We start from the raw sequence: 27,247 nt of genomic DNA on the forward strand, positions 1-27,247 counted from the left end.
AGTGTTGTGCAATGTTCTCACAGTCCATACAAAAGTAATAATAGATGATTTAAAACCAACTCATACAAATGAAAAGTCACACTTTAGGGAGCTCCCAATGTATATATCATTACAATGAAATCACCCCAACTGTTCCTCATGAAAGGGGCCCATTATGTCTTCATATTTACTGACTTCTACAGAATCCTGTACTTTGTGCAGCAGTAACCATGCAATTATAACTTTAGGTCTTCTGCTTTTCCCCAAATCACAACAATATTTGCTCTTATTTTTGCATTTTTAGATTTTATTTGTCATTGATGGCAACTGAATAAATTAAGGCTTATGAACAAACATCATAAAAAGCACCATAAATAAATGCATATAAATAGAAATATAAAAACATAAAAAGTAGAAAATAAAAAAATACTATCGTGAGATATAACGGCCACCATCACATATACAATGTCGTGACTGTGTGTGTGATGCAGGAGATTCCAGGCGGGCCCAGAAGATGGAGTCGCAAATCCAGTTAATTAAAATGAATCTTAGTGCATTTAGAAGATGATGTCGCTTGCAAACTCAATAGCTAAAAGGCATGATCACACAATCTTCCTACACTTAAATCACATGATATGTCCCATTGTGCTCATTAGAGCTCATCATGTTCATGCACACTTCTGTGTGTGTTCCTCAAGTCATCAATCTCACATGTGTTCCCTAATTAAAAGGACTTATGCCCAGAGAATCAATAGGAACATGAAACCGGATGCTTAATTTAAACCAAGTTGGCTGCTTATTTCCTGCACTCAAGAGTTTTAGCTCAGGACATTGTTTAGATCTTCTCAAACTGTGGTATGTGTACCACTAGTGATACGCCAAATAATCACTTCATTACAGTACAGTGTTTTATTTTCCTATATTCAAACACAGTGTTACTGTTCAAACTGGGTGTAATGTTACAGTGGTCAAAAATATTAAAAGTACTTGTTAAAAAAAACCTCTGCCTTGTTTTAATGAATACTTAGGCTTACTACACTACTGTATTTTAATGTTGGTCATTAGAATACAGCTTGTTGGTGGTGCTTAGAGAGACTAGTTTTTTCTGAGGTGGTACTTGTTGAAAAAAGTTTGAGAAGCCCTGGGCTGGATGACTTCAGTTGTTGTCATGGAGAAACAGCAAGTAACAAGTTAACACTGGGCAGAGTAGAAGAGTCTTCAAAAATAGCCTTGACAAATTGTCTCAATTTCAATGCATCCATTTGATGAGTCACTGTTTCCTCTGTTAAATCTTGAAAGGAAATAAAGAATCTGTTGATTTTTTCCTGCTCATTATTGCTGGGCCGTTGTTCAATTCGAAGTTTGCAGAAAAATGGCACCTTCACAAAACCTGACTCGCGAGGAAACACGCATCACTTAATGAACTCCTGCTTAGTGACAGTGGGCCATGTGCTCTATGTAAAGTCAGTGTGTGTGTGTGTGTGCGCCTTGACTTTGTTGACTCTCATATTAAGAGTTAACCTTTTCTATGCAAAGCAGCATAGTATCAGAAGTAGGGATGTGCCGATCTTTCAGTCCCCAATTTGCCGATGAAGGTCTTTTAAAACACAGATCCTGTCTGAATGAAACTATTTATTTTTGTTCCCGTGGCTGACAAGCGTATAGCTAATTATGAGTCTCTATACACAGTGTGGAGCCGCTCCTCGAAATGAATGAAAATCACTTCCATTACAGTAAATAAACTGCCCTTCTTATTGTCTTAAATGTTATTATCAGTGGAAGATGAGGATCAACAGTGGACGGCGTGGCGCAGTTGGGAGAGTGGCCGTGCCGGCAACCTGAGGGTTCCTGGTTCAATCCCCACCTTCTACCAACCTCGTCACGTCTGTTGTGTCCTTGAGCAAGACATGTCACCCTTTCTCCTGATGGGTCGTGGTTAGGGCCTTGCATGGCAGCTCCCGCCATCAGTGTGTGAATGTGTGTGTGAATGGGTGAATGTGGAAATAGTTTCAAAGCGCTTTGAGTACCTTGAAGGTAGAAAAGCGCTATACAAGTATAACCCATTTAACATGTTACACACCGAGAGCAAGCCAGCAGCAGTGATGCTAGGCGCTAAACTGGCTTTAAATAATAAGTGCTTATAGATAGAAGCATGTTACAGTAGAAAGTAAGCAATTATTAACAGGAAATGAAGTACCGTATTTCCCGGACGATAAACCACAACTTTTTTCCAATGCTGTGTACTCTCCGGCTTATAAAACGGTGCAGCTAATTTATGGATTTTTCTTTGCTTAAGGCCATAATGTTTTGTATCACACCGACAGAGACACTGAAAAGGTGTGTTATTATGTCTGCTATGGCGCCATCTTTTAAACAAGTTCACCCACTGCAGGTGCTGTGGGTTAAAAATGTACTTACGGCTTCGTGCCTTGAACCAGAAGTATTAACGCCCATTGCGCTTCTGCTCAAAATGATTCTTAATTTATCACTTCAAGCAACATTTGTCAGTTTTACAATTTAACTAAAACAATTCGTACTTACTAAACCGTCCCATGTCTGATGTCTGTAGTAGTGGTTTCAATCAATCAATCAATCAATCAATGTTTATTTATATAGCCCTAAATCACAAGTGTCTCAAAGGGCTGCACAAGCCACAACGACATCCGCGTTACAGAGCCCACATAAGGGCAAGGAAAACTCACCCCAGTGGGACGTCGGTGTGAATGACTATGAGAAACCTTGGAGAGGACCGCATATGTTGGTAACCCACATGCATATGCATATGCACGTACAAATTTGCATATGCAAATGCATATTTGTACATGCTATTGTAATGTAATCAAGCTAGCGTCATTGGCGAATATGCTTACTCGTTTACAAGTGTATGTGTTAGTATTATTAACTTACAATTCCATTCTTTTTGTATTGTTTCAGTTTCGTAAACTCACCAAAACGTCAGTGTGGAGTTATTGAGACTGTTTAGCGGATCAGAGAGCTAACTTCCGCAGCTAGTGGGTCCATGGCGATGACTTCTGTTTTGTTTGATCAGCTGTTTTACTCCTGTGTTACAAACAATTAACGTATGTAAAAAAAAAACATTTACAAAACCTTTCGTAGCAGTATATATCTGCGGCTTACGGTCCGGCGCGGCTAATATGTGTAAAGGTATTTATTTCTTCTAAAATCTGGTAGGTGCAGCTTAAATAGCAGTGCGCTCTGTTGCACGGAAAATACGGTAGATTAATAAGAGTCTAGAAAGAGGATAATATACCAAAAACTGTTTGTGTGTCAGCATTGTCACAGTCAGTACACAACACGTAATTGGCGGCGTCGATACCAAAAGGTCGGCTCAGCATCTAATCGATACAAGAGTAATTACATAGATATTTGTATTTTCTCAATCATTTTGTTGTCATTTTTGTTAATGTTTACAAATTTAGTGAATAATTCCCTGGACACAGGAGGACTTTGAGGGCAAAAACGAAAATATTTAAATGATTATTAGATAGTAGTTTTTGCATTTTTTAAATTACTATATACTAATGACTTTGTTTTGCCCAAACAAATGGTCTGTAATAAAATAGAATAAGGATCTATTTTAAAATACTGTATTGATATTGTTAAAAGTTAAAGCTAAAGTACCAATGATTGTCACACACACAATAGGTGTGGTGAGATTATCCTCTGCATTTCACCCATCCCCTTGTTTACCCCCTGGGAGGTGAGGAGAGCAGTGAGCAGCAGCGGTAGCCGCGCCCGGAAATCATTTTTGGTGATTTAACCCCCAATTCCAACCCTTGATGCTGAGTGCCAAGCAGGGAGGTAATGGGTCCCATTTTTATAGTCTTTGGTATGACTCGGCCGAACTGTCAATAGCACTCACCATTAATAATTAGAACAATTAACAGTTAATAAATGTGTTCGGTATTGGCCATGGATAGTTGCTACAGCATACGACCCTGATCGGAACATCCCTACTCAGTAGCGATACTTCATGTGCTGTGATAAGGACTGGGCAGTAGATGTGAGTATGAGTAGTGGCATGCCAAAGTACTTCATCCCAGTTTGTGTTACTGCATTGGTTTGGTGTAGACTAAAGTATTCTGTACTGTAAATTGGCCGGTTGCATGCCAACACAGCAAAAAAGGAAAATGTATGAAGGCCTTGACTACCAGAAAATGTGCTGTCAAGAATGTCTTATTATGGAATGTTTGAATATATCTTTAGTGGCCCAGGTAAGTATTAGTGTTCTCTATATTCAGTAGGCTTTTCCTGCAGTCATTGAATGTTACAGAAAAGTTCAAACATCACACAAATGCACAGACATTGAACACACCAAGGGAGCATTCACTACATGTATTTCTTTTTTAAAAACCAGTAGGCGAAGTAGCCCATCCCTCCGAGGGAGCCCATTAGAAAGGAGGCCCCGAAGAAGGACGGCGGCTTCTTTTTTACCATCCGGAAGGCGTTAGGCAGCACTGCGGATAGGAGTGTTGTGTGGATGTCGCCCAGGACCTTGCGGAAAGCGTAGCGTTTTTGCACACGCATAAAAAAAGACTGCAGGTTGGGCCGACTGCCGTCCTCCCAGTATTTCTTAGAAAGTCCCAAGAACTTGAGCCTGTGCAGCAAGGCTCCCAGGCAGACATCAGCTAGTGTAAAGTCAGGTCCACAAAGCCACAACTCACACTTTTCACCTGCAAGGGTGGAAACATCACAGCCAATCATAGCCTTGTTGCCCATGCAGAATCGTCACTGGAACGTACCTTGATACTCCAGTTTCCTTTTCTCCAGCTCAGCCTCCACCTGATCTAAAACCATGGCTAACTCTCCTAGAATCTTCTTCAGGTAGTTCACGTTATCGTGGTCCAAGATTTTGGCCTGACAGACACAATGTAAAAACCCCAAAAGTCAGGATGACACATGCACTAAATAAATACTGACATGCTAAACTTTAGCTTGGTTAACAGTTAACACTTTGCAGGCAGTGTCATACTAAAAAAAGAGGCATAGTCCAAGACAACCATCATGTATCCCCCTAAGGGAGGCTGAGGGGGTCATGGGCAGAGTTGTGTATAAAGAGAGTATGGCCAACCAAACAACAGGCGCCATGTTTGCTATCAAGCACGTGCGTGGCTGGTATGTTAGTTTTTTTGACGAAATAAACCAAAATAATACATGTATGTATACAGTCGTGGTCAAAAGTTGACATACACTTGTAAAGAACATAATGTCATGGCTGTCTTGAGTTTCCAATCATTTCTACAACTCTAATTTTTTTGTGATAGAGTGATTGTAGCACATACTTGTTGGTCACAAAAAACATTCATGAAGTTTGGTTCTTTTATGAATTTATTATAGATCTACGGAAAATGTGACCAAATCTGCTGGGTCAAAAGTATACATACAACAATGTTAATATTTGGTTGCATGTCCCTTAGGAAAGGGACATAGACAAAGATAAGATCTTCTGGAGCAAAGTTATGTGGTGAAACAAACAATTAAGCTGTTTGGCCACAATACCCAGCAATATGTTTGGAAGAGAAAAGGTGAGGTCTTTAATCCCAGGAACACCATGTCTACCACCAAGCATGGTGGTGGTAGTATTATGCTTTGGGCCTGTTTTGCTGCCAATGGAACTGGTGCTTTACAGAGAGTAAATGGGACAATGAAAAAGGAGGATTACCTCCAAATTCTTCAGGACAACCTAAAATCATCAGCCTAAAGTTTGGGTCTTGGGCGCAGTTGGGTGTTCCAACAGGACAATGACCCCAAACACACGTCAAAAGTGGTAAAGGAATGGCTAAATCAGGCTAGAATTAAGGTTTTAGAATGGCCTTCTCAAAGTCCTGACTTAAACGTGTGGACAATGCTGAAGAAACAAGTCCATGTCAGAACTGAACTGCACCAATTTTGTCAAGAGGAGTGGTCAAAAACTCAACCAGAAGCTTGTGGATGGCTACCAAAAGCGCCTTATTGCAGTGAAACTTGCCAAAGGACATGTAACCAAATATTAACATTGCTGTATGTATACTTTTGACCCAGCAGATTGAGTCACATTTTCAGTAGAGCCATAATAAATTCAAACTTCATGAATGTTTTTTGTGACAAACAAGTATGTGCTCCAATCACTCTATCACAAAAAAATAAGAGTTGTAGAAATTATTGGAAACTCAAGACAGCCATGACATTATGTTCTTTACAAGTGTATGTCAACTTTTGAGCACGACTGTAGTTCTAAACATACTCCAGCTCATAAACTTACAATAAAACATGCTTTTGTTTCATGAAAGTATAATTTTGCAGCCGTATTTGATGCACTCTGCTGCTGCATTCCTGCAGTGTTTCGTGACGCAAAAAAAGTAAAAAAAAAATACACAGAACGACTCAAAAAATTACTTATTACCTTCATTTTGCCAAAAGCTTCATTAGCTTTAGATGAACAATCACAGAGAAATTGTGACTTTTGTGTGAAGTATGTCTACTGTGGTGGTTTCTTTCACTCTTTGAATGTCTATTTGTATTTGTGTTTGAATTTCTCTCCGACTGTTACCGAATTGCATTATTTTATTTTACTGAGATTCAAAGATAGTCTGTTTTTGTCAAACCATATCTTTCATTTGTTTATTTATTCTGTTATTATTTATATTAGCTTCTGTGTGTTTTCTCCTGAACAGAACGCAGATGTAGTGTTGTGTGTTTTCCTCGCACAAGTCGCTGTAATCAGTGGCTCTCCAGTGTTGTTCGTGAACCTTCACTTCCCATACTTGTCTTCTTTCCAGGTTGTTGATGTAAAAGCTCTTCACAGTTGTCATAAGTGGAGCGACCCCGTGCTGAACAACAGGGCACTTTTACAAACTAACAAGGAAGCGTCACAAACACATTGCATCAGCTCAAAGTTGGTAGCAAACATGGCGCCCGTAGTCACATGAGTGCCTTTTGACCAATCAATGAGGAGACCGCCTGAAACTGAGTTGGCTATACACTATACATGACCTTTATGGCATTTTATTTTACTTTTATTTATTTTTTTGTCATAAAGAAATACAATCATGTGTGCTAACAGACTGTGTCCCTGCAGACTGTATTGATTTATTTTGATATACAGTATAATGTATATATTGTGTTTTTTTATGTTGATTTAATAAAAAAATAAAAAATAAAAAATTATTTCTTGTGCGGCCCCGGCCCGGTACCAATCGGTTCACGGACCGGTACTAGCCCGCGGCCCGGTGTTTGGGGACCACTGCTGTATGGTACACAAGCTTACGGTCTGTCAATTGTTTGGAGTATTTCAACCAATCAGACTCAGGGAATTCACACTGCCTCACCTACTACAACCAAGCTGTCATATTGTCCCACAAACAATCAGGCGTGAGCATTGAGACAGACACTGAAATTCAGTAGTAATATTAGTGCTGTTCATTCCAGAAAAAAATGGTTCCTAGATGTGCATTGGGCACTTATAATGTGTATATTCGAAATGATTTCTATCCGCATTAACATCAAGCACTTTAAACGCCTTCTTCTTGCTTTGTTGTCATGGGAAATTGTAATATTACCTAGAAGCAAGCACTACTTGTTTCCCAGCCAAGTGCTTGAGCCGGTGCTGCGTCTGCAACCAGACGTGAGGTCTCATGCAACAAAGGTATCAAAATATGGAACAATTTGATTTAACGTGAATCGGTACCTGACCTGCATTTGGGTTTTAGCATTTTTTTCCCCTCATTTTAAAGTCAATAAAAATATTGGCAAGCATATAAAGTACACCTGGAAAGTATTCACACCGCTTCACTTGTTCCACATGTTACATACAGCCTTATTCCAAAATGGAATACATTCATTTTTGTCCTCATAATTATACACACAATACTCCATAATGAAAATGTAAAAAAGCGTTTTTAGAAAATGTATTAAAAATAAAAAACTAAGAAATCACGTGTGCATAAGTATTTGCAGCCTTTGCTATGATGCTCAAAAGTGAGGTCAGGTGCATTCTTTTTCAACTAATCATCCTTGAGATGTTCCTACAGCTTAATTGGAGTCTGCCTGTGGTAAATTCAGTTGGTTGGACATGATTTGGAAAGGCACACACCTGTCTATATATAAAGGTCCCACACCTGGCAGAGCACGAGGGATGTCACCGTATGACAATTACTTATCACGGTTATCATTGTTATCGCGGTACTTTTAAATATGTTAAAAAAATATTTATACTGAAATTTTTTAACCAAGTTTTATTTAAAAAAAACACATTCAAATGATTTGAGAGAAACATTGCTGTAGATAAATGGACCTCAAGTAGAAATTGAATGTGCATATGAAAGCAACAAAAGCATTACAAAACAAAGTAATCAGGCAGGAAAAAAATAACTTAACTAAAATAAATGTGAAAATTGTGCAAGATAGCACTTTATGGACATAAGATATGGAAACAACTATCCAAGAATTTGAAAAAATGCACCTGATGGCCATAAGACGTAACTGCACTTTTTGTCCATATATATAAAAAGAGTGTTCATGTATGAGATCTCGTCTTACATATGGGGCTGCCAATTATGGCCAAAATAATAATTAAGATTATTTTTATCAATATTGAAATCATGATTTCTGATTGTTATGTAAAGCAGTGTTGGGGTGTGAAGTGCTGTGAATACTTTCCGGATGCACTGTATACAAGTACAGTATGTAATGTACTGTATATTCATTTCTACTGAAAGATGAACTGACCATGAGCTTCTTCTGCTTAGACAGGTATGGTTCTGTCAGCTGGGGCTCCTCGTGGTCTAACTTCATCAGCTCTGTTGCTGCATTGGCCAGATGTCCTGCAGTCACACACAATGTGCACAAACAGTGATCTGCTCTTATGATAGCTGCTTCATAACGATGTGTCGTGTTAGGAGCTTAAATAAATTGACATGGTTGGCCGAATCACATTATCATAAAATTATCATCATCTCTGCAAGATGCAGCGTGCTGGCTTCACTTACTACGTATTTCAGCGGTGGCGTACTTTGGGATCATAGAGTCGAGTGTGAGCTCTGGATGGAGGATGCATCCGTGCGTGTAAGCGTCCATTGGAAGGCCATCCAGTAGCTGACGATACTGCTGCACACGCTCATGGATGGGCGAGTCTGCATCTGGAATCAGCTGTGCCACTGTGTCTTTGGGTGGTGAGATGACAATGTCAAATAAACATATAAAAAGGTAAACATATGCAAATATGTAATAATGTGGCAATCTTACTTCAGCTGTGCCTCTGGAAGATACTCTTTAATTGACCCACCAAATTCGACACAACAAGCTGTCACCATAGGCTACATTTACTCCATTACTTAAGTAACTCTTTGGTTCAGAGTAGTTGTAATGAATCATACTTTTTACTTGAGTATTTTTGAGAAGCAGAAATGCTGCTTTTACTCAGCTATAGTAGGTTTCATTCTGATCGCCACATTTACATCATCATTATATTTATTTACTAGGGGTGTAACAGTACACAAAAATTTCGGTTTAGAGGTCACGGTTCGGTTAATTTTCGGTACAGTAAGAAAACAACAAAATATACATTTTTGGGTTATTTATTTACCAAATTTGCAAAATCTTCCACTAAAAATATTTTTCTTAGTGGAATATTTGATGTGAAGTAATCGGAACCTTGGATAGGTCAATAATTCATAATAACATTGATTTTTATTCAATATTATGTTTTGAGCAATGACAGTTTGAAAAAAAAAAAAAACAGCTTTGTTTTATTAGTCAATATTGCAACTTTTTCTAAATTACATTTAACCTTTAAGCTTTTTATTTCACTTTTTTTTACGTTTTTGTTTATTTTAAGAGTGTTTTTAGAATGTGCCGTGGGCCTTTAAAACATTAGCTGTGGGCCGCAAACTGCCTCCGGGGCACACTTTTGACAGCCCTGCTATAGATAATAAAAAATTAAATCTGATAAATCTATGGATAAAAAGCAGAGCCTGGCGACACATGCTCGTTTATCATAACTCTCTCGCTCTCTCTGTCTCTGCCCCTCACTCACGAATGCTGCAGCGCGCACAATTTGTTTTGTTTTTAACCCCTTCTTAACCCTGAACGTACATTGAAAATACACCCAACCCTAACTCAAAATACCGGACATTTGAAGCATTTAAGAAACCCCGCTCTGACAGCTTCGCAAAAGAGGACTTGTCCGGTGAAAAGAGGACGTATGGTCAGTCTATCCTAGCCCGTTAGCTGCTAGCATGCCGTGTGTTGTGCCTCGGTGTGCATTGTTTACACAACGTGCGTTACGCTACTTTATATGTCCGTGTGGAAACTCGTTCGGTACACCTCCGAACCAAACCGGAACCCCCGTACTGAAACGGTTCAATACAAATACACGTACCGTTACACCCCTATTATTTACTATTTGCAAAGATGAATTAGTTAATCAGACCTCCTCTCTGTCACATGACACTGTTTCACCAATCCAACGTAAGCACAAGTGACGTTTTGACTCCATTTCACCTGTCAGTCACATGACTGGCTCCACACTGTAAAAAGTGGCATGACGGCGCGCGACTCACAGTCGGAAAAGACAAAAGGCCCAATATACTAAAGACTTGCGAGTACGAGAACCCGTGCAACCTTGATAGCAAATGCAAAGCTGATCTTTTAAAAAAGCTCTTGCGCACAGGATTGTGACTCATAAGTGTGCAAAATAAGGGGCGGGATCTATTTAGCATGTCTGTCTTCATGAATATGCAGAATACGAATACTGTACATGATGATCATCTAAACACAACAATCCTGGGAGAAGAAGATGCCAATATGATCGTTTAGCGCACTCATTCTGATTTAACAAGGCTGAAACTGTTCTGCGAGCACTATTTTGCCTCTTAATTTAGGTTTGTGCAAACTGACACAGTTGCGCACACATGGCTGTAAGAAAGTGTGAAGCGACTGGGATGAGAATCAGCACCTCCAAGTCCGAGTCCATGGTTCTCGCCCGGAAAAGGGTGGAGTGCCATCTCCGGGTTGGGGAGGAGATCTTGCCCCAAGTGGAGGAGTTCAAGTACCTCGGAGTCTTGTTCACGAGTGAGGGAAGAGTGGATCGTGAGATTGACAGGCGGATCGGTGCGGCGTCTTCAGTAATGCGGACGCTGTATCGATCCGTTGTGGTGAAGAAGGAGCTGAGCCGGAAGGCAAAGCTCTCAATTTACCGGCCGATCTACGTTCCCATCCTCACCTATGGTCATGAGCTTTGGGTTATGACCGAAAGGACAAGATCACGGGTACAAGCGGCCGAAATGAGTTTCCTCCGCCGGGTGGCGGGGCTCTCCCTTAGAGATAGGGTGAGAAGCTCTGCCATCCGGGAGGAGCTCAAAGTAAAGCCGCTGCTCCTCCACATCGAGAGGAGCCAGATGAGGTGGTTCGGGCATCTGATCAGGATGCCACCCGAACGCCTCCCTAGGGAGGTGTTTAGGGCACGTCCGACCGGTAGGAGGCCGCGGGGAAGACCCAGGACACGTTGGGAAGACTATGTCTCCCGGCTGGCCTGGGAACGCCTTGGGGTCCCACAGGAAGAGCTGGACAAAGTGGCTGGGGAGAGGGAAGTCTGGGCTTCCCTGCTTAGGCTGCAGCCCCCGCGACCCGACCTCGGATAAGCGGAAGAAGATGGATGGATGGATGGATGGGCTGTAAGAAAGGAGGGTGCAAAAACACCTGGACGGAGAATCCTTCGTCCTACGTATGTGTGTGTCAACATATATGGACTATCTGAAATAATACCTATTAGACATATTGTCTATTCAGCAATATCATTTTGTAGTTTAATAGCAGCTGGATGGCTTAAGGGGCTGACCAACAAATTAAATTAATGAGTTTTGGTGTCTAGTGGCGTTTTTTTTTTTCCAAATGGGGTTTGTTTTTTAATTTAGGAAATATACTGTTATCTTCTATATGAAAACAATACGTCTTGCAATAGGCATTTTGTTGCGTTTAGATCATTCCAGATGCAGGAACGTGCTGCTGTGATGTGACGCTCCACCGGATCCCTGCAGAGATGATAGTCAGCGTGCTAAAAAGTGTTTCTGTTGATTATATATTGCAGAACAGGCGTTAAATATTATTCATGTATGCTGCTTATTGAACATTACAAAACCCACAGGCTGAAGAGCACAATAACATGAACATGGAGGGAAATTAATGTTTCCATGGGCACATAATGCCGGTGGTACACGCAAAAACCTAACGTAGCGTCCCGACAGAAATACCAAACCCATCCATCCATCCATCCATCTTCTTCCGCTTATCCGAGGTCGGGACGCGGGGGCAGCAGCCTAAGCAGGGAAGCCCAGACTTCCCTCTCCCCAGCTACTTCGTCCAGCTCTTCCTGTGGGACCCCGAGGCGTTCCCAGGCCAACCGGGAGACATAGTCTTCCCAACGTGTCCTGGGTCTTCCCAACGTGTCCTGGGTCTTCCCCGCGGCCTCCTACCGGTCGAACGTGCCCTAAACACCTCCCTAGGGAGGCGTTCGGGCCTTACTGTTATTTTTAAATTTAATTGCTGACTTCAACCCATCAACAGCAGGCCTCATAACACTGTTAGCGCTGCAGCGCAAGTCCTAGCTCTTAGCAGCAACAACAACACAGCACTTCCTTATCATGCACAAATTATGTTTTCATAGTCGTTTTTTGCACATTCTCGCTGTTCTGTATTGCTGCAATAATTATGATCATGTGTTGTAGATTTTATTCCTTATTTTTTAATATATTACTTAGTAATAATTACATTTTCATTATTGAAATATTGAAATTATTACAATAGTCTGTTTAACTTTGAATGTCACAAAATTCCATAAAAATAAAAAAGCATTGTTTTTCTTTAACAAAAATGTTTATGTTTTACATTTTTAAGTGTTAGTTTTGGTACCGTTTGAAAAAAAAAAAAAAGTTTTAGTACAAGTATTGGTTAAAATGTAAACAATACCCATTCCTGGTTGTGTGCCGCTGCTGTTTTTGCTGTGATATATTTTATATCATACTGTTGAATGTATTACTTACCGTAGTTATCATTTCATTTATATTACAGTATTTAATTTTCTATGATATTCAACTTGCATGTCACAAAATTATGTACCAATAAAAAAGGCATAAAAAAAATAAAACAATGTATATATTTTCATTTTCTAAGTACCGTTTCGACAGTTTAGGCACCAATATCATTTTAAAAGTACAGATCTGGCCCTGGTAACTGTTAAAATGTACTGTACACTATACCCATCCTTAGTAAATTGTAACAAGTACAATTTAAAGATGCTCGATTGGACAATAATGCCTATCATTCTTCATTGTAGTGATTATAAAAAGGATATGTTTAATCTATTCCGAAACATAAGGAAGCTAGGAAGCTGGAGCCTGCTGATTTAGATCAATCTGGACTGATCACCAATCAATGACAGGACACACATGTGACAGCTGATGAAGTTAGTGGAAGTTTGTGGACGGTCGCTCTGCTCCTGGCAGAACTCCAGAAGATGCGTTATCAGTCCCAAGGCAAGTGAGCCATGCAGTTTTCCTCCAGTGCTTACAAATATCAGCCTCTACCCATAAGGCCACTTTTCTGGAGTTTATAGGGATGGCTTATAAATATTAAATATTACACTTATACACTGGGGTGAGTTTTTCCTTGCCCTTATGTGGGCTCTGTACCGAGGATGTCGTTGTGGCTTGTGCAGCCCTTTGAGACACTTGTGATTTAGGGCTATATAAATAAACATTGATTGATTGATTGATTGACTTATATCATAAGTGTAATATTTGAATGATTATAATAATGTGCAGTGGCAGTTGTAGATGTCACAAGTGTGGCGGTTTGAGGAAACATTCGATTGTTTTTCCAAACACGACTTTAATGACAAACTGGCATCATGAGAATGCGAAACAGAAAGTGCTTTAAATTGAATGGCTTTTTAAATACATTGAGACAAAGTCTAAGTCCATTGTGTTCTTCATGGTGTTTTTGAAACTACAATTATTTCCTCAGAATGTTCAACTAACTAAGTGTTTTGCCAAGAGGATTATTTATAATGTGTACATTTTCAGAATGTGCTTGTTCTACTTTTGGCCAAAGTAAACAATCTGAAGTTGTCTTTATTTTTAAGTAGATATGCCATGATTTTACCAGTCATGCCCCCTTGGGAATACATTTTTCTCCATGCGGAGACCCCTGGTCTACACAGATATCGAGTGTAACAATATCAAGTACAAGAGCCGTATCGAGTCAAAACTACAATGATTACCGTATTTTTCGGAGTATAAGTCGCACCGGAGTATAAGTCGCACTGGCCGAAAATGCATAATAAAGAAGGAAAAAAACATATATAAGTCGCACTGGAGTATAAGTCGCATTTTTTGGGGGAAATTTATTTGATAAAACCCAACACCAAGAATAGACATTTGAAAGGCAATTTAAAATAAATAAAGAATAGTGAACAACAGGCTGAATAAGTGTACTTTATATGAGGCATAAATAACCAACTGAGAACGTGCCTGGTATGTTAACGTAACATATTATGGTAAGAGTCATTCAAATAACTACCGTATTTTCCGCACTATAAGGCGCACCGGATTATTAGCCGCACCTTCTATGAATTACATATTTCATAATTTTGTCCACCAATAAGCCGCCCCGGACTATAAGCCGCGCCTACGCTGCGCTAAAGTGAATGTCAAAAAAAACGCTGCGCTAAAGTGAATGTCAAAAAAACAGTCAGATAGTTCAGTCAAACTTTAATAATATATTGAAAACCAGCGTTCTAACAACTCTGTCCCAAAATGTACGCAAATGTGCAATCACAAACATAGTAAAATTCAAAATGGTGTAGAGCAATAAATAGCAACATAATGTTGCTCGAACGTTAATGTCACAACACACAAAATAAACATAGCGCTCACCTTCTGAAGTTATTCTTCATTCGTAAATCCTTCGAATTCTTCGTCTTCGGTGTCCGAATTGAAAAGTTGAGCAAGCGTGGGATCCAAAAATGGCCGGCTCCGCCTCGTCGAAGTCATCGGATTCAGTGTCGCTGTTGTTGTGCAGCAGTTCTGTGAATCCTGCCTTCCGGAAAGCTCGGACCACAGTTGTGACCGAAACTATCTGCCCAGGCATTTACGATCCACTGGCAGATGTTGGCGTATGTCGACCGGCGCTATCTGCCCGTCTTAGTGAAGGTGTGTTCGCCTTCGGAGCTGTGTGAAAAAAGCCACCCGGCCTCTTCGCGTAAACTTCCCTTAACCACTCGCTCATCTTTTCTTCATCCATCCATCCCTTCGAGTTAGCTTTTATGATGACGCCGGCTGGAAAGGTCTCTTTTGGATGGGTGGAAGTTAGCATGGCAAGCTAGAACCACAGTGAAGGATGACTCCTCATTCCCTGTGGTGCGAATATTCACCGTACGTGCTCCCGTTCCACAGTGCAGTTCACAGGAATATCAGTTGCTGTGAAATACGGTAGTAATCCGTGTGCGGATGGAGAGATTGCGTCTTTTTATGATCCGGATCCTTGTCGCGTAGTAGGAGCCATTTTGTGGTCTTTACAGATGTAAACAGGAAATGAAACGTACGGTGATATCCGCGCGTTTTTTCTTCTTCTTCCGGGGGCGGGTGAAGCGCTTCCTGTTCTATGGGGGCGGGTGCTTTCCTTGGCGGTTGCTTGCGTAGAAGAAGAAGCGCTTCCTGTTCTACCGGGAAAAAAGATGGCGGCTGTTTACCGAAGTTGCGAGATCGAAACTTTATGAAAATTAATCGTAATAAAGCGCACCGGGTTATAAGGCGCACTGTTAGCTTTTGAGAAAATTTGTGGTTTTTAGGTGCGCCTTATAGTGCGGAAAATACGGATAACATATAGAACATGCTATACGTTTACCAAACAATCTGTCACTCCTAATCGCTAAATCTGATGAACTCTTATACATCTAGTCTCTTACGTGAATGAGCTAAATAATATTATTTGATATTTTACGGTAATATGTTAATAATTTCACACATAAGTCACTCCTGAGTGTAAGTCGCACCCCCGGCCAAACTATGAAAAAAACTGCGACTTATAGTCCGAAAAATACGGTACATCAAGATTTTTTATCAACACAAAATCTTTTTTTACAATATTTACCGTATTTTGGTCATTTTAAGCATTACCGGAACGGAACCTCTTTCCTGTGTCCAGTTGTTTTGGGTAAGCAATCCATTAATTCGGCATAGCTTGGCTCAAAGTTCCAGATTTGCAGCGTGACCATGTTGCACTCTCTCGGCTTCTGTCTGCTCCAACCTTTCAGCCTCTTCTTTGTGCTCACTTCTAGAAGCAGCAGTTCATCCTCCGTTTGTTTAATTTAAAAAAGATAACGTTGTGAATCTTCATTTGTCCAAAAATAATCGTCTTCGTTGTGTATTACCAAGTATGCCATAAACACACTTTGATTCCGGGAGTGGGAACAAATTTGTTACAGGAAGTCAGAAGTGCGCTGCTATGGAAACGGAAATAAATGTGCAAAATAATTAGTCCTATCCCTACATTTTGCGCGTTTCCGTGAAGGTAATGGTGTCCCAATGACTGTTTTCATGTAGGTGTAGTGGGCATAGCGAGGAGTAGTGGGTATGAATCTAGCCCTTCAGAAAGGCATTTCAGATGCTGACTTGCATAAATGCACAATTACTGCAAAAGTTATATAGTATATCACATGTTAGTTTGGAACGTTAGTTTGTAATGTTCGCCAGCTAGCCACACTAGCTAACATTAAGCTAAAATACTAAATAAAAATACTGAAACTTTAAAGCTTGCAAATGTAATTATAAGCAACTGTGCCCTAGTATTTCTGTGTGCTGTGCTACAATGTCTGAGGGATTCCCGGCTGTATAGTATTGTCCGTCCAGCCATTATGCTGTTATGCAATTTCCTGGGAGCCTCAGACCAAAAAGGAGATGGCCAATGACTGCAGAAGTCCCTTGTCTTACTTTATTTTGCAGCCATGCATGAAAGCTGCACGAGACACTGGGGGATATGTGCCTCATTGCTTTTTCAAGAATATAAAACCTGACCATTCAGAGCGTAGTTCTATACATGCATTTGTCTTAACCATGTTTTTAAAGACCAATTTCTTGCAGTATATATTTATACAATTGCAATAGAGTGCCAACTCCTTAACACAATTGTTTAAATGAAATGGAGGACTTATATTGTGAGTTGATGGATGACACACAAAAATGACCTCAGCTGCTCATTATACTCAAATCATGAAACTATAAATGGTAAATGGGTTATACATGTATAGCGCTTGTCTACCTTCAAGGTACTCAAAGCGCTTTGACACTATCTCCACATTCACCCATTCACACACACATTCACACACTGATGGCGGGAGCTGCCATGCAAGGCCCTAACCACGACCCATCAGGAGCTAGGGTGAAGTGTCTTGCTCAAGGACACAATGGACATGACGAGGTTGGTAGAAGGTGGGGATCGAACCAGGAACCCTCAGGTTATCAAAATTACACTACAGCCGAAATCAAGGTAACCTAACTACAAACTTAACCAATGCGAAGACGGTAGATTTAAGCATAAAATAAGATAGAACAAACAACAAATGCAGAAACACACATTTTTACAATGGAGTTCAGCGTGCGCATCATGCCGTCAACCAATTGCGAGTGCTGCACGGAACTACAAAGATGATAGTCATGTTGACTTAAGTCTTTGCATCTTACCATTTCATTATTTTTAAGTGGATAATTTTTAATAAAATAAGGTATTGTGTGTCGCTTCAGCATCAGTCTGCCGCCATCTGCTGCCAGCCACAACAGGAGCAGCTGATTGCTTGCAACTGCGCTGATTGGAGTGGCGGTAGCCAATCCAGAGGGCATTTAAAGTCAGCTGACACGTCATCTTTAAACAGTATCATGTATGACATAGGTTACACTTTAATTGCTATTGCGACATCCAGTTGACACATTTAGAACAGCAGTTCTCTCATTAAAAAATTGCAGCTCATTTTTATATTTAGCAAACTCATCTTGTGGGCCCCGGCCGGGTTAAAGCCGTACGTTTGATACCCTTGGTGTAGACCCACCCTTTTGTTTACATTCAAGAGGGCTAGCTTGCTGTTAGCGATGGCTGTGAGCTATTGTATCCTCCAACAGTGTGGAGTGAAGCATGTTTAGCTAGTCCTCGTCCTGCACGGATGATATTAGTAAGGAACTTACTTTATTTGTCGCCATGGATGCAAGGATTAGTGATTAGGAAGTAGCTCAAAAACTACGGCGAGACGTTAGTAGCTGTCAAGGGACGCACTTTGTCCCGTATTTGTATTAAGTAAGTGGCCAACAGAGCTGATTATTTTGTTTTCATGTTCCCGGGTTGGTGTAAAAGAAAAAGGTAAATTGTGACGTCACACGCCAGTTTTGACAGCAGTTTCACCACAGTCGAGACAGGCATCGAGCAAGCATCCTGTCAGTGCAGCAGATAACTAAAGTAAGTGTACAAAAGTTAAAATACAAGTGTCCTGTTAACTATGTTTGCATTGAGCGCAATATTTATGTGAGGGTGTTTGTTTCGTCACTGAGTGCAGTTGGTCCGAGGTCCAGCACACGTCGTCATTCAATGAGGATTTTACACATCCAGTTTGCACCCTTTGGAGTGTGAGTGTGTGTGATGCTTTTATTTAATGACAAATTACACAATGTAGCATAAAGACAATAATCTCACTTATAGGAGATCTCCTTAATAAATAAAGTACACTTTAAATGTCGCCAGTTATATTAGTGAAACAAATATATTTCCTCTCTTTTTGTCACAGTAGTTTTAATCATTATGAAAGTTGGAGACCCACTCTATCATAAAGCTGCACAATGAATTTATTATGTTTTAAGTTAGGCAGGACACATCCCGTTGAAGAAATACGTTTATATTTTTATTAAGACAAAAAAACAACATGTGCACTTAATTCTTACTGTACTTACTGTCACCAAGTTTTGAGCAAATCAATGACTTCAGTTCAGTAAAACATTTAGAAAACGTTCTCGTGTGACATTTTGACTACAAAATTGCATTTGTATCCAAATATTAGGGTATTTTTTAAGAACATTTTTGTTCATGCAAGAAAATGATAACCTGGGATTAATCACAGAATTAGAGTGTGATTATGCTGATTAAATTAATCACTTAACATCCTTAATATATATATATATATATTTAAATGTATACATATATATATATATATATATATATATATATATATATATATATATATATATATACAGTGTTGGGTTAGTTACTGAAAACCAGTAACTAGTTACAGTTACTAGTTACTTTATTTCAAAAGTAACTCAGTTACTAACTCAGTTACTTAAACCAAAAAGTAATGCGTTACTGTGAAAAGTAACTATTTAGTTACTTATATATATTTATTTTTATTTTTTGAAGGCCCCATTTAATGCCCTTTTAGCCTTCATTTTAGTACTGTTATTGCACTGGAGAATAATACAATCTGTTGATCAACTTGACATGCATTTGCATCACTGAACTCTGCTAAGCAATGTGCTCTACATACAACACACAAAGACAAAGATATGTTTTAAAGGGCCAATTTGTTTCAGACCAGAACAAATTGACAAAACTATTTTAAATAGCTGCAACTTAACATACATAAGTAACAAACAGCATAATAACAATAGCTGTAAAACAAGAAAGGCACACACTACATACATAAAGCCTAACCAGGCGTTTTCTCAAGGAATTCTGAAATAAAATCATGTCTGAAGCCCAGAACACTCTACACATTTCCCCACTTAGTTTAGAGAAAAGGAAATATTAGCCTGGCCCACTAGTATCCCTCTTTAGGTTTGTGAACTTTATAGTCTAAACATTTAGAGTGATGTGATAATCAAATACTCAAAAAGTTTAAAATGAAAGAGTATATAAGAGAATTGACAGAGTGTGTGTACCTTCAGTGTGCAGTGCCTCATTAAAATCCAGCCGCTGTTGGAGGTGGAGGTGAGTGTGTGTCTCTTTACTAGCTTCGTCGTAGCATGTTGTTTTTGTCGCTGTTTCAGCATATTTGAAACTTACATTCAGCTAAAATGTTCTTTTCTTTGTGGTCGATAAAAGAAACGTACTGAAAATATCTCCATTTTAAGAAACTCGGCTTCGGGGTTCGCCATGACGTCTTGATAGTAGACACAGACACGCCCCCTCCCACACACACACACACACACACGTACACACAGACAGCGCGCGGCGCGCCTCTTTTTTGTCGCCTCTTCAGCAGCGCTGCAACACTCACATCTTCTCAGTTTCTAGCCGATACTACATAAAAAATAACGCAAAATAACGCAGTAACGCATCATGTAGTAACGGTAACGGAGTTACTGAATATAAAAAATAACGCGTTAGATTACTAGTTACCGCCGATAGTAACGGCGTTACAGTAATGCGTTACTTTGTAACGCGTTAGTCCCAACACTGTATATATATATATATATATATATACATATATATATATATATATATATATATATATATATATATATATATATATATATATATATATATATATATATATACATATACGTATATGGTATATATTTATATATGTCTATATATAGGCATATGTATGTATGTATGTATTAGGGTACAAATTAAGTACTGCGGTACTCATGAATTTAAAACGATACTATACTGACTTTGAAAAATACCGGTACTCTTTTTTCATCTGCATCCTGCCATGCGGCGATGACGTACAGAGTTAGTCCCAACACTGTATATATATATATATATATATATACATATATATATATATATATATATATATATATATATATATATATATATATATATATATATATATATACATATACGTATATGGTATATATTTATATATGTCTATATATAGGCATATGTATGTATGTATGTATTAGGGTACAAATTAAGTACTGCGGTACTCATGAATTTAAAACGATACTATACTGACTTTGAAAAATACCGGTACTCTTTTTTCATCTGCATCCTGCCATGCGGCGATGACGTATAGAGTGAAGGAGCATGTTGAGTGTGTCAGTGCGCACACACTCACAGAGCAGTCAAGCAGAAACACAGATGAGAGGAAAAATGGCAAATAAAGGCAATTCTATTGGTTAATAAAGAGGGTGCGTGAAGGACAATATGAAGGTATTTGGGCTTCAAAACTATCGATGAAGATGACGCTTTAAACACGGAAGGGCCACGCTGCAAGCGCTGCTTAAAACATGCCTCGCCAAAGGTAGCATGATTAAAGTATTACCACCTTTGCTTCACATTTAGCTAAACAATCGATCAGATCGACAGGTAATGTTGTGCACATACAGATATGTAGGCACACACACAGCTGTTTGGCTTGATGCCAAATAGCGCAGTCGGAACTGCCCACGTAGCGCAAACTAATGCAAGTGAAATGACAGAATTTTGTAATAAATTACTACAGCCTGTGTTTTATCTTTAACAATGTGTTTTTACTTGCTACTGTACATGTCTTATCTGTGTACTTTTAGCCTTAGCATTGTTTTTAGCAATTACTAGTGATAGTGTTTGTCCTAAGGCACAGACCAAGAGTGGCAACGACAAATCATTAAACATTTAATACAATGTCAGTAAAGCTTCCTCTTCTATTCTAACCTAATCCTAGATTATGGCAGGCTGTATGTGATGTATACACTAGTAGTGATGTATATACACTAGTACATTGTTCTTTTAGTGCAACAAGAAAAGCCCAATGTGTTTATTGCCTTTTAATTTTTATTTTAATCTTCTAAAATGATTCTTTGAGTGCAATAAGAACCATATGTTTAACATATCGTAAGATTTGTTTGTTAAAATGAAGCCAAAAATGACTTTTTTTTTTGGTCCCCTTTATTTTGAAAAGTATCAAAAAGTATTGAACATATTGGTATTGGGACAACCCTAATTGTGGACATTCTAATAATCAGCATATATTCTGCATATGCATGAAAACATTCACGCAAAATGGATTGCACCTGCTATTTTGCTCACTTTGCTCACTTGCGCACAAGTTTAGTAGATCAGCTTTGCGTGGGCCATCAAGTTTGCAAATGTTTTAATACAAACAAAACCTTTAGTAGATCAGGTCCTAAGTTAACCGGGATAGACTCTCGGTTCCCTGTGACCTGGAACAGGATAAGTGTAAAACAACGGATGCATGTTCTTATTAGAATTTAATGAAATCGTTTGACTTGTACTGCAATTGTTGCATCACAGTTGAAGCACATGTGGTTAGCATGGCTTCTGACCAGAATGTGGGCTTAGTATGTTTTCACAGTGCTTATGATACTTAGGCTTACGTACTTTGTTTTTCCCCCTAAAAAGCAACCTCCCACATTATGCAACAGCATGACTTTTTGCATGAAATCCTAATAAAATTCTCAAGACAACATGACTTCACCTCCGACAAAGTTGGTCTCCAGGTAGTCTATAATCTGGTTGTAGTCGCTGATGATGTTGTCGCCGTGGAGGAAGACAGGCACCTCCTCGCCAAGGTTCAGCCTCATGAACCATGGCTCTTTGTGCTCCTGCAGTGGCAAGCTCACATCTCTCTCTTCACACACCAGCCCCTTCTCGTGGATGACAAGACGGACCTGCATAAAACAAAATAGACCACCGCGATGATCAATGTTGAATCATGTTCAAAAACATGTTGAAAACAAGACAAATCTGTGACAAATCAAAGGAAGAAACCAGTCTGAAGAAGCGCTATGATGTTTAGATGAAACTGGGTTAGTTGAAAAGTCGCTTTGCAATCATAAGTGAGCAAAACTCGCAGTCAAGCTCCTTTTCGAGTGGCATGAAGGATAAATTAAAGCCTGCTGGGGACTATTAGTGACAATAAGATTAATAAGAGGTGATAACAGATGTCTTCATCTTGCCGCCCAGAAGGCGCAAAGTATAGCTTCATGTTTAGACAAAGTGTCATCAAATGAAAACTATTTAGTTACACAGGCAGCATTTATTGGCCTGGTCTGCAGGAATTTACGCTGCAGAGTCAAATCGAATCTAGAAAAGTGAGATACTTCTGGGGCCTGTAGTGAAGCAGGCTGCAACATTGCAGACACTTTTGCCACAGCAGATTTGTTACGTAATCATGTTAGTCACTCGTCATCATGCCAAGTGCTTCAGCTGCTCAGAAGGCACACAATAAACTTTTATCTACTTGAGAATTGAACTGGCATAGGCCAACCAACCGTACGGCGAACATAGATTGGAGAACAGGACGGTCTGATCAGTGATGCTTTACTCCAGTATTTAAAGGGCCTCTCTGATGCTGACAACACTGAAACTTAGTTCATAGTTCATGTCTATGAGTAAAATAGGCATATTAGTGATTTTAGGTTTGTTTACTAACGATTTTCATCACGTTTTGAAACACCCAGTCTTGGCTCCAAATTGTGGGCGGGCCTGCATCTATCTGATGACGTCGCCTAGAAAAGACCGGAGACAATTTCATATTGCGTGTTAAGGACCTGATCTACGAAAGGTTTCCGTGTATTACTAAACTTGTGCGCAGAGGATTGCATCTCTTGTGAGCAAGATAAGGAGCGGAATCCATTTAGCGTGTCTGTCTTCATGATTATGCAAAATATATGCTGATCATCAGAACGCCAACATTACTGGGGGAGAAAATGCAAATATATTGTAATTATTAAGCACATGCAGTGTGATCTATCAAGGCTGAAACTGTTCTGCAGCCATTGTTTTGCATCTATATTTAGTCCATCTCAAAAGGACAAGCAAACTAGCCGTTGCGTAGAAATAGCTGTGAGAAAGGAGCCGATTGCGCTGCTTGTCACACATTACACTTTAGACATATTGTCTATTCCATAATATAATTAAAAAAATTTTTTAGCTGCGGAATGACTTAAGGGGCTGTTTAAAACCAATTAAATTGCTAAGTTTTGGTGTCGGCTAGCATTTTTCTAATGATGTTTATTGTTTTCATATAGGAGAAAAATAACAAATCTCCTGTATGAAAATAATAATAAAAAGGGTTTGGGTCAGAGTTTGGATGGAAAAAATGTAAATGACTAAAAGCCAAATGTGATCCTGAAAATTAGGAGCACCCTCGGGTCAGAACCTGAGGGAGAAACCTGAAAGAAAACAGAGAAAGAAGAACTGACCGGGCGCTCCCAACGGAGAGAAAAAGTAGGTAAGCTACTAATATTCTATTTTGCGTCCTCTTCTACTGATGTTCTCCTCAAGAAGCATGAGGAAATGCTGAAAGTGCATGAGAAAACAGGCTATGGTGTCAATGGAAGAAGAGATGGAAGAGCAAGGAAACCTGGAAGTGGTGATTCGTTTATGTTTATGTTTGTGTTCATAATGTTAACCATATAATTTTTTTGTAATCATGGACCAGCATGAAAAAACATGCAATTAAGTAATGAAAATAACAGTTGTACATGCTTTTATCCACAAAAAGATAGTGACGTCATAGCATATTGAGGCTGGCAATTGAAAGGGGGCGTTCCAGGTACAAGTAGTTATCTACTGATTACGCAAAACATATTGTGGGAAACAACAGATTCATTTTGAGGAGCAAAACATTCTTGAAGAGAACTTGTTAGTGAAATGTCAGTCATCTGGATGTTATGGGCCCTTTAAAGGGGAACTGCACTTTTTGGGGGAATTTCGCCTATCGTTCACAATCATTATGAAAGACACAACGGATGTTTTTTTTTTTAATGCATCCTAACTCGTAAATAAAATAAAGTTGGAGGTCCTCTATACCGCCCATAAAACCCAATAAAAACATTCAAAAACCGCCAACAATATTCCATTTACATTTTGTGACTTGAATACTAACCAAGTATTTGTGCTATTGTTATTATAACCGCTAACGCACAAAACATTTTTAAAGCGGCGCCGTGATCACAAGCTTGTGTGTCAATGTTGACATGATCGACCGATCAGTTGCTTCCTCGTTTCCTTGCTCGTCAAACTTTATTCCAGATCATAAATAATGCCTCTCACCTGGATAGTAGAAGGACGTATTCCGGCAAGTTGGTACACTTTGACAGCCAATTTAGACCCAGAATGGCGAGAACAACACCTCCACTTTTCTTTGTGAGGACTATGAATCATTCTTCATCTAAATAGGAATATATAAACATCCTAGCAGTCGGCATCTTATGGACAGCAGACATTGTACGGTAAGTGATGTTTTATTATGTTTATTGGCTGTCATAAAGTCTGCAGTAAGTAATAAGCAGTGATGTAGTGGGAAAAAAGTATATATATATGTATATATATATATATATATATATATATATATACACACATATATACATACATATACATATATACATTTATATATATACACACATATATATATATATACTGTACACATATGTATATATATATATAAATATATATATATATATATATATATATAATAAAAAATATTAAATGTTATAAATGTGTTTTTTACTACGTACATACATTATATACTTACATCATGTACCGTATTTTCCGCACTATAAAGCGCACCTTCAATGAATGGCATATTTTAAAACTTTGTTCATATATAAGGTGCACCGCATTATAAGGCGCATAGAATAGACGCTACAGTAGAGGCTGGAGTTACGTTATGCATCCATTAAATGGAGCTGCGCTAAAGGGAATGTCAACAACACAGTCAAGATAGGTCAGTCAAACTTTATTAATAGATTACAAACCAGCGTTCTGACAACTCTGTTCACTCCCAAAATGAATAAACAGCTGTTTTATTATTTTCCCCGAGGTAAAGTCAGTGACGTGGTGTTTTGTTTATCTTTTAACAACAGCTGGGTATAACATGTAGTGCAACATTTATATCACATAGTGGAGGGGAACTTTTCCCTGATTCAATAAACACGTAAAAAACAGTGATACTGTTACGGTAAATCAAACGTTAGCGCAATCACAATATAGTAACACTCGAAATAGTGCAGCGCAATAACAATATATCAATAACTCAACGTTGCTCAAACGTTAATGTCACGCAACACAACACACAAAATAAACATGTAAAGCTCACTTTATGAAGTTATTCCTCATCGACGAATCCCTCAAATTCTTCTTCTTCAGTGTCCGAATTAAACAGTTGGGCCGATACGGCATCCAACATGCCCGGCTCCGTCTCGTCGAAGTCATCATTAATGGAGTCAGTGTCGCTGCTGCTCTATTCCCGTATTCTACTGCGTGACTGATCGTCTTAAGTTTAAACTCTGCGTCGTAAGCGTGTCTCTTCATAGGAGCCATTTTGGGGTCTTTACATAAACAAACAAATGGAAATGAAACGGCACGCCTCGCGCAGTCATATATCCCAGCATGCACCGCGCGCTTCTTCTACTTCTACGGGGGAAAATGAAGGCGGGGAGAAAATGACATTGGCGGCTGCTTACCGTAGTTGCAATTGATTGATTGATTGAAACTTTTACCTGTTGGAGGCTCAATATTGGTCCATATATAAGGCGCACCAGATTATAAGGCGCACTGTCAGCTTTTGACAAAATTGGAGGTTTTTAGGTGCGCCTTATAGTGCGGAAAATACGGTATATAAAATCTTAATGGTGGTGTTTGGTTTTTTTTAAGGGCTTTATAGGCAGAATTGAGCGTCTGTCATGGGCTCCATTGTAAGCAGACTTTTGATCACATTTATTTAATATTTAGAATGCATTAAAAATACATCTGTTGTCATGATATACAAAGTTCCAAAAAAGTGCAGTTCCCCTTTAATCATAATAATTATTCCAATACAGTAGCTCACAAAATGTAGTACATTCCTCACATTTGTATTACAGCAAACAATAGTATTTAAAAATTACTTTAGCGTGGTCAATATACAGCTGACTATCCCCATGAAAATAAGTCAACACAGACATCACAGTATGAATAGCCAAAATAATGTTTTCTTGTCTACACTCAAGCAAGGTGGTGCTATAACATCATGGTCTGGAGCTGCATGAGTGCTGCTGACACTACGGAGAAACATGAAGTCCAAAATGAGTATGATCCTCTCCCTTGGTAAACTGGACCACATGATAATGAACCAACATTATAATGAACCCAAACACACCTCCAAAATGACGAGTGCCCTTTGCGAGGAAGCTGAAGGTGAAGATGATGGAGTGGACAAGTACGGTATGTCTCCACACCTGAATCTGACGCTCCCATAAAACTCTTCGGGCACAATGTTCACAATGAGGTGCACTCACTG

General features: G+C 39.1%; 1 protein-coding gene across 4 annotated transcripts in view; it reads right to left on the reverse strand.

Annotated features, from left to right (window-relative positions):
* Positions 1–169: 169 nt before the first annotated feature.
* The window catches only part of gdap1l1 (ganglioside induced differentiation associated protein 1-like 1), a 94,315-nt gene continuing 67,237 nt past the window's right edge, over positions 170–27,247 (reverse strand). For 3 of the 4 annotated variants that reach the window (XM_061982879.2, XM_061982907.2, XM_061982898.2), the window contains exons 3-7: positions 22,439–22,631; positions 8,967–9,140; positions 8,707–8,801; positions 4,743–4,857; positions 171–4,673 (exon numbers count right to left, since the gene is read on the reverse strand). In XM_061982879.2, the coding sequence (XP_061838863.2) occupies positions 4,330–4,673; positions 4,743–4,857; positions 8,707–8,801; positions 8,967–9,140; positions 22,439–22,631 (921 nt within the window). In that variant the 3' untranslated portion in view covers positions 171–4,329. Of the gene's footprint in view, positions 4,674–4,742; positions 4,858–8,706; positions 8,802–8,966; positions 9,141–22,438; positions 22,632–27,247 lie in introns of all 4 variants that reach the window. The other variant, XM_061982888.2, reaches the window with a different exon arrangement.

Source organism: Nerophis lumbriciformis, linkage group LG01, assembly GCF_033978685.3.
Source record: "Nerophis lumbriciformis linkage group LG01, RoL_Nlum_v2.1, whole genome shotgun sequence".
Lineage (NCBI taxonomy): Eukaryota > Metazoa > Chordata > Actinopteri > Syngnathiformes > Syngnathidae > Nerophis > Nerophis lumbriciformis.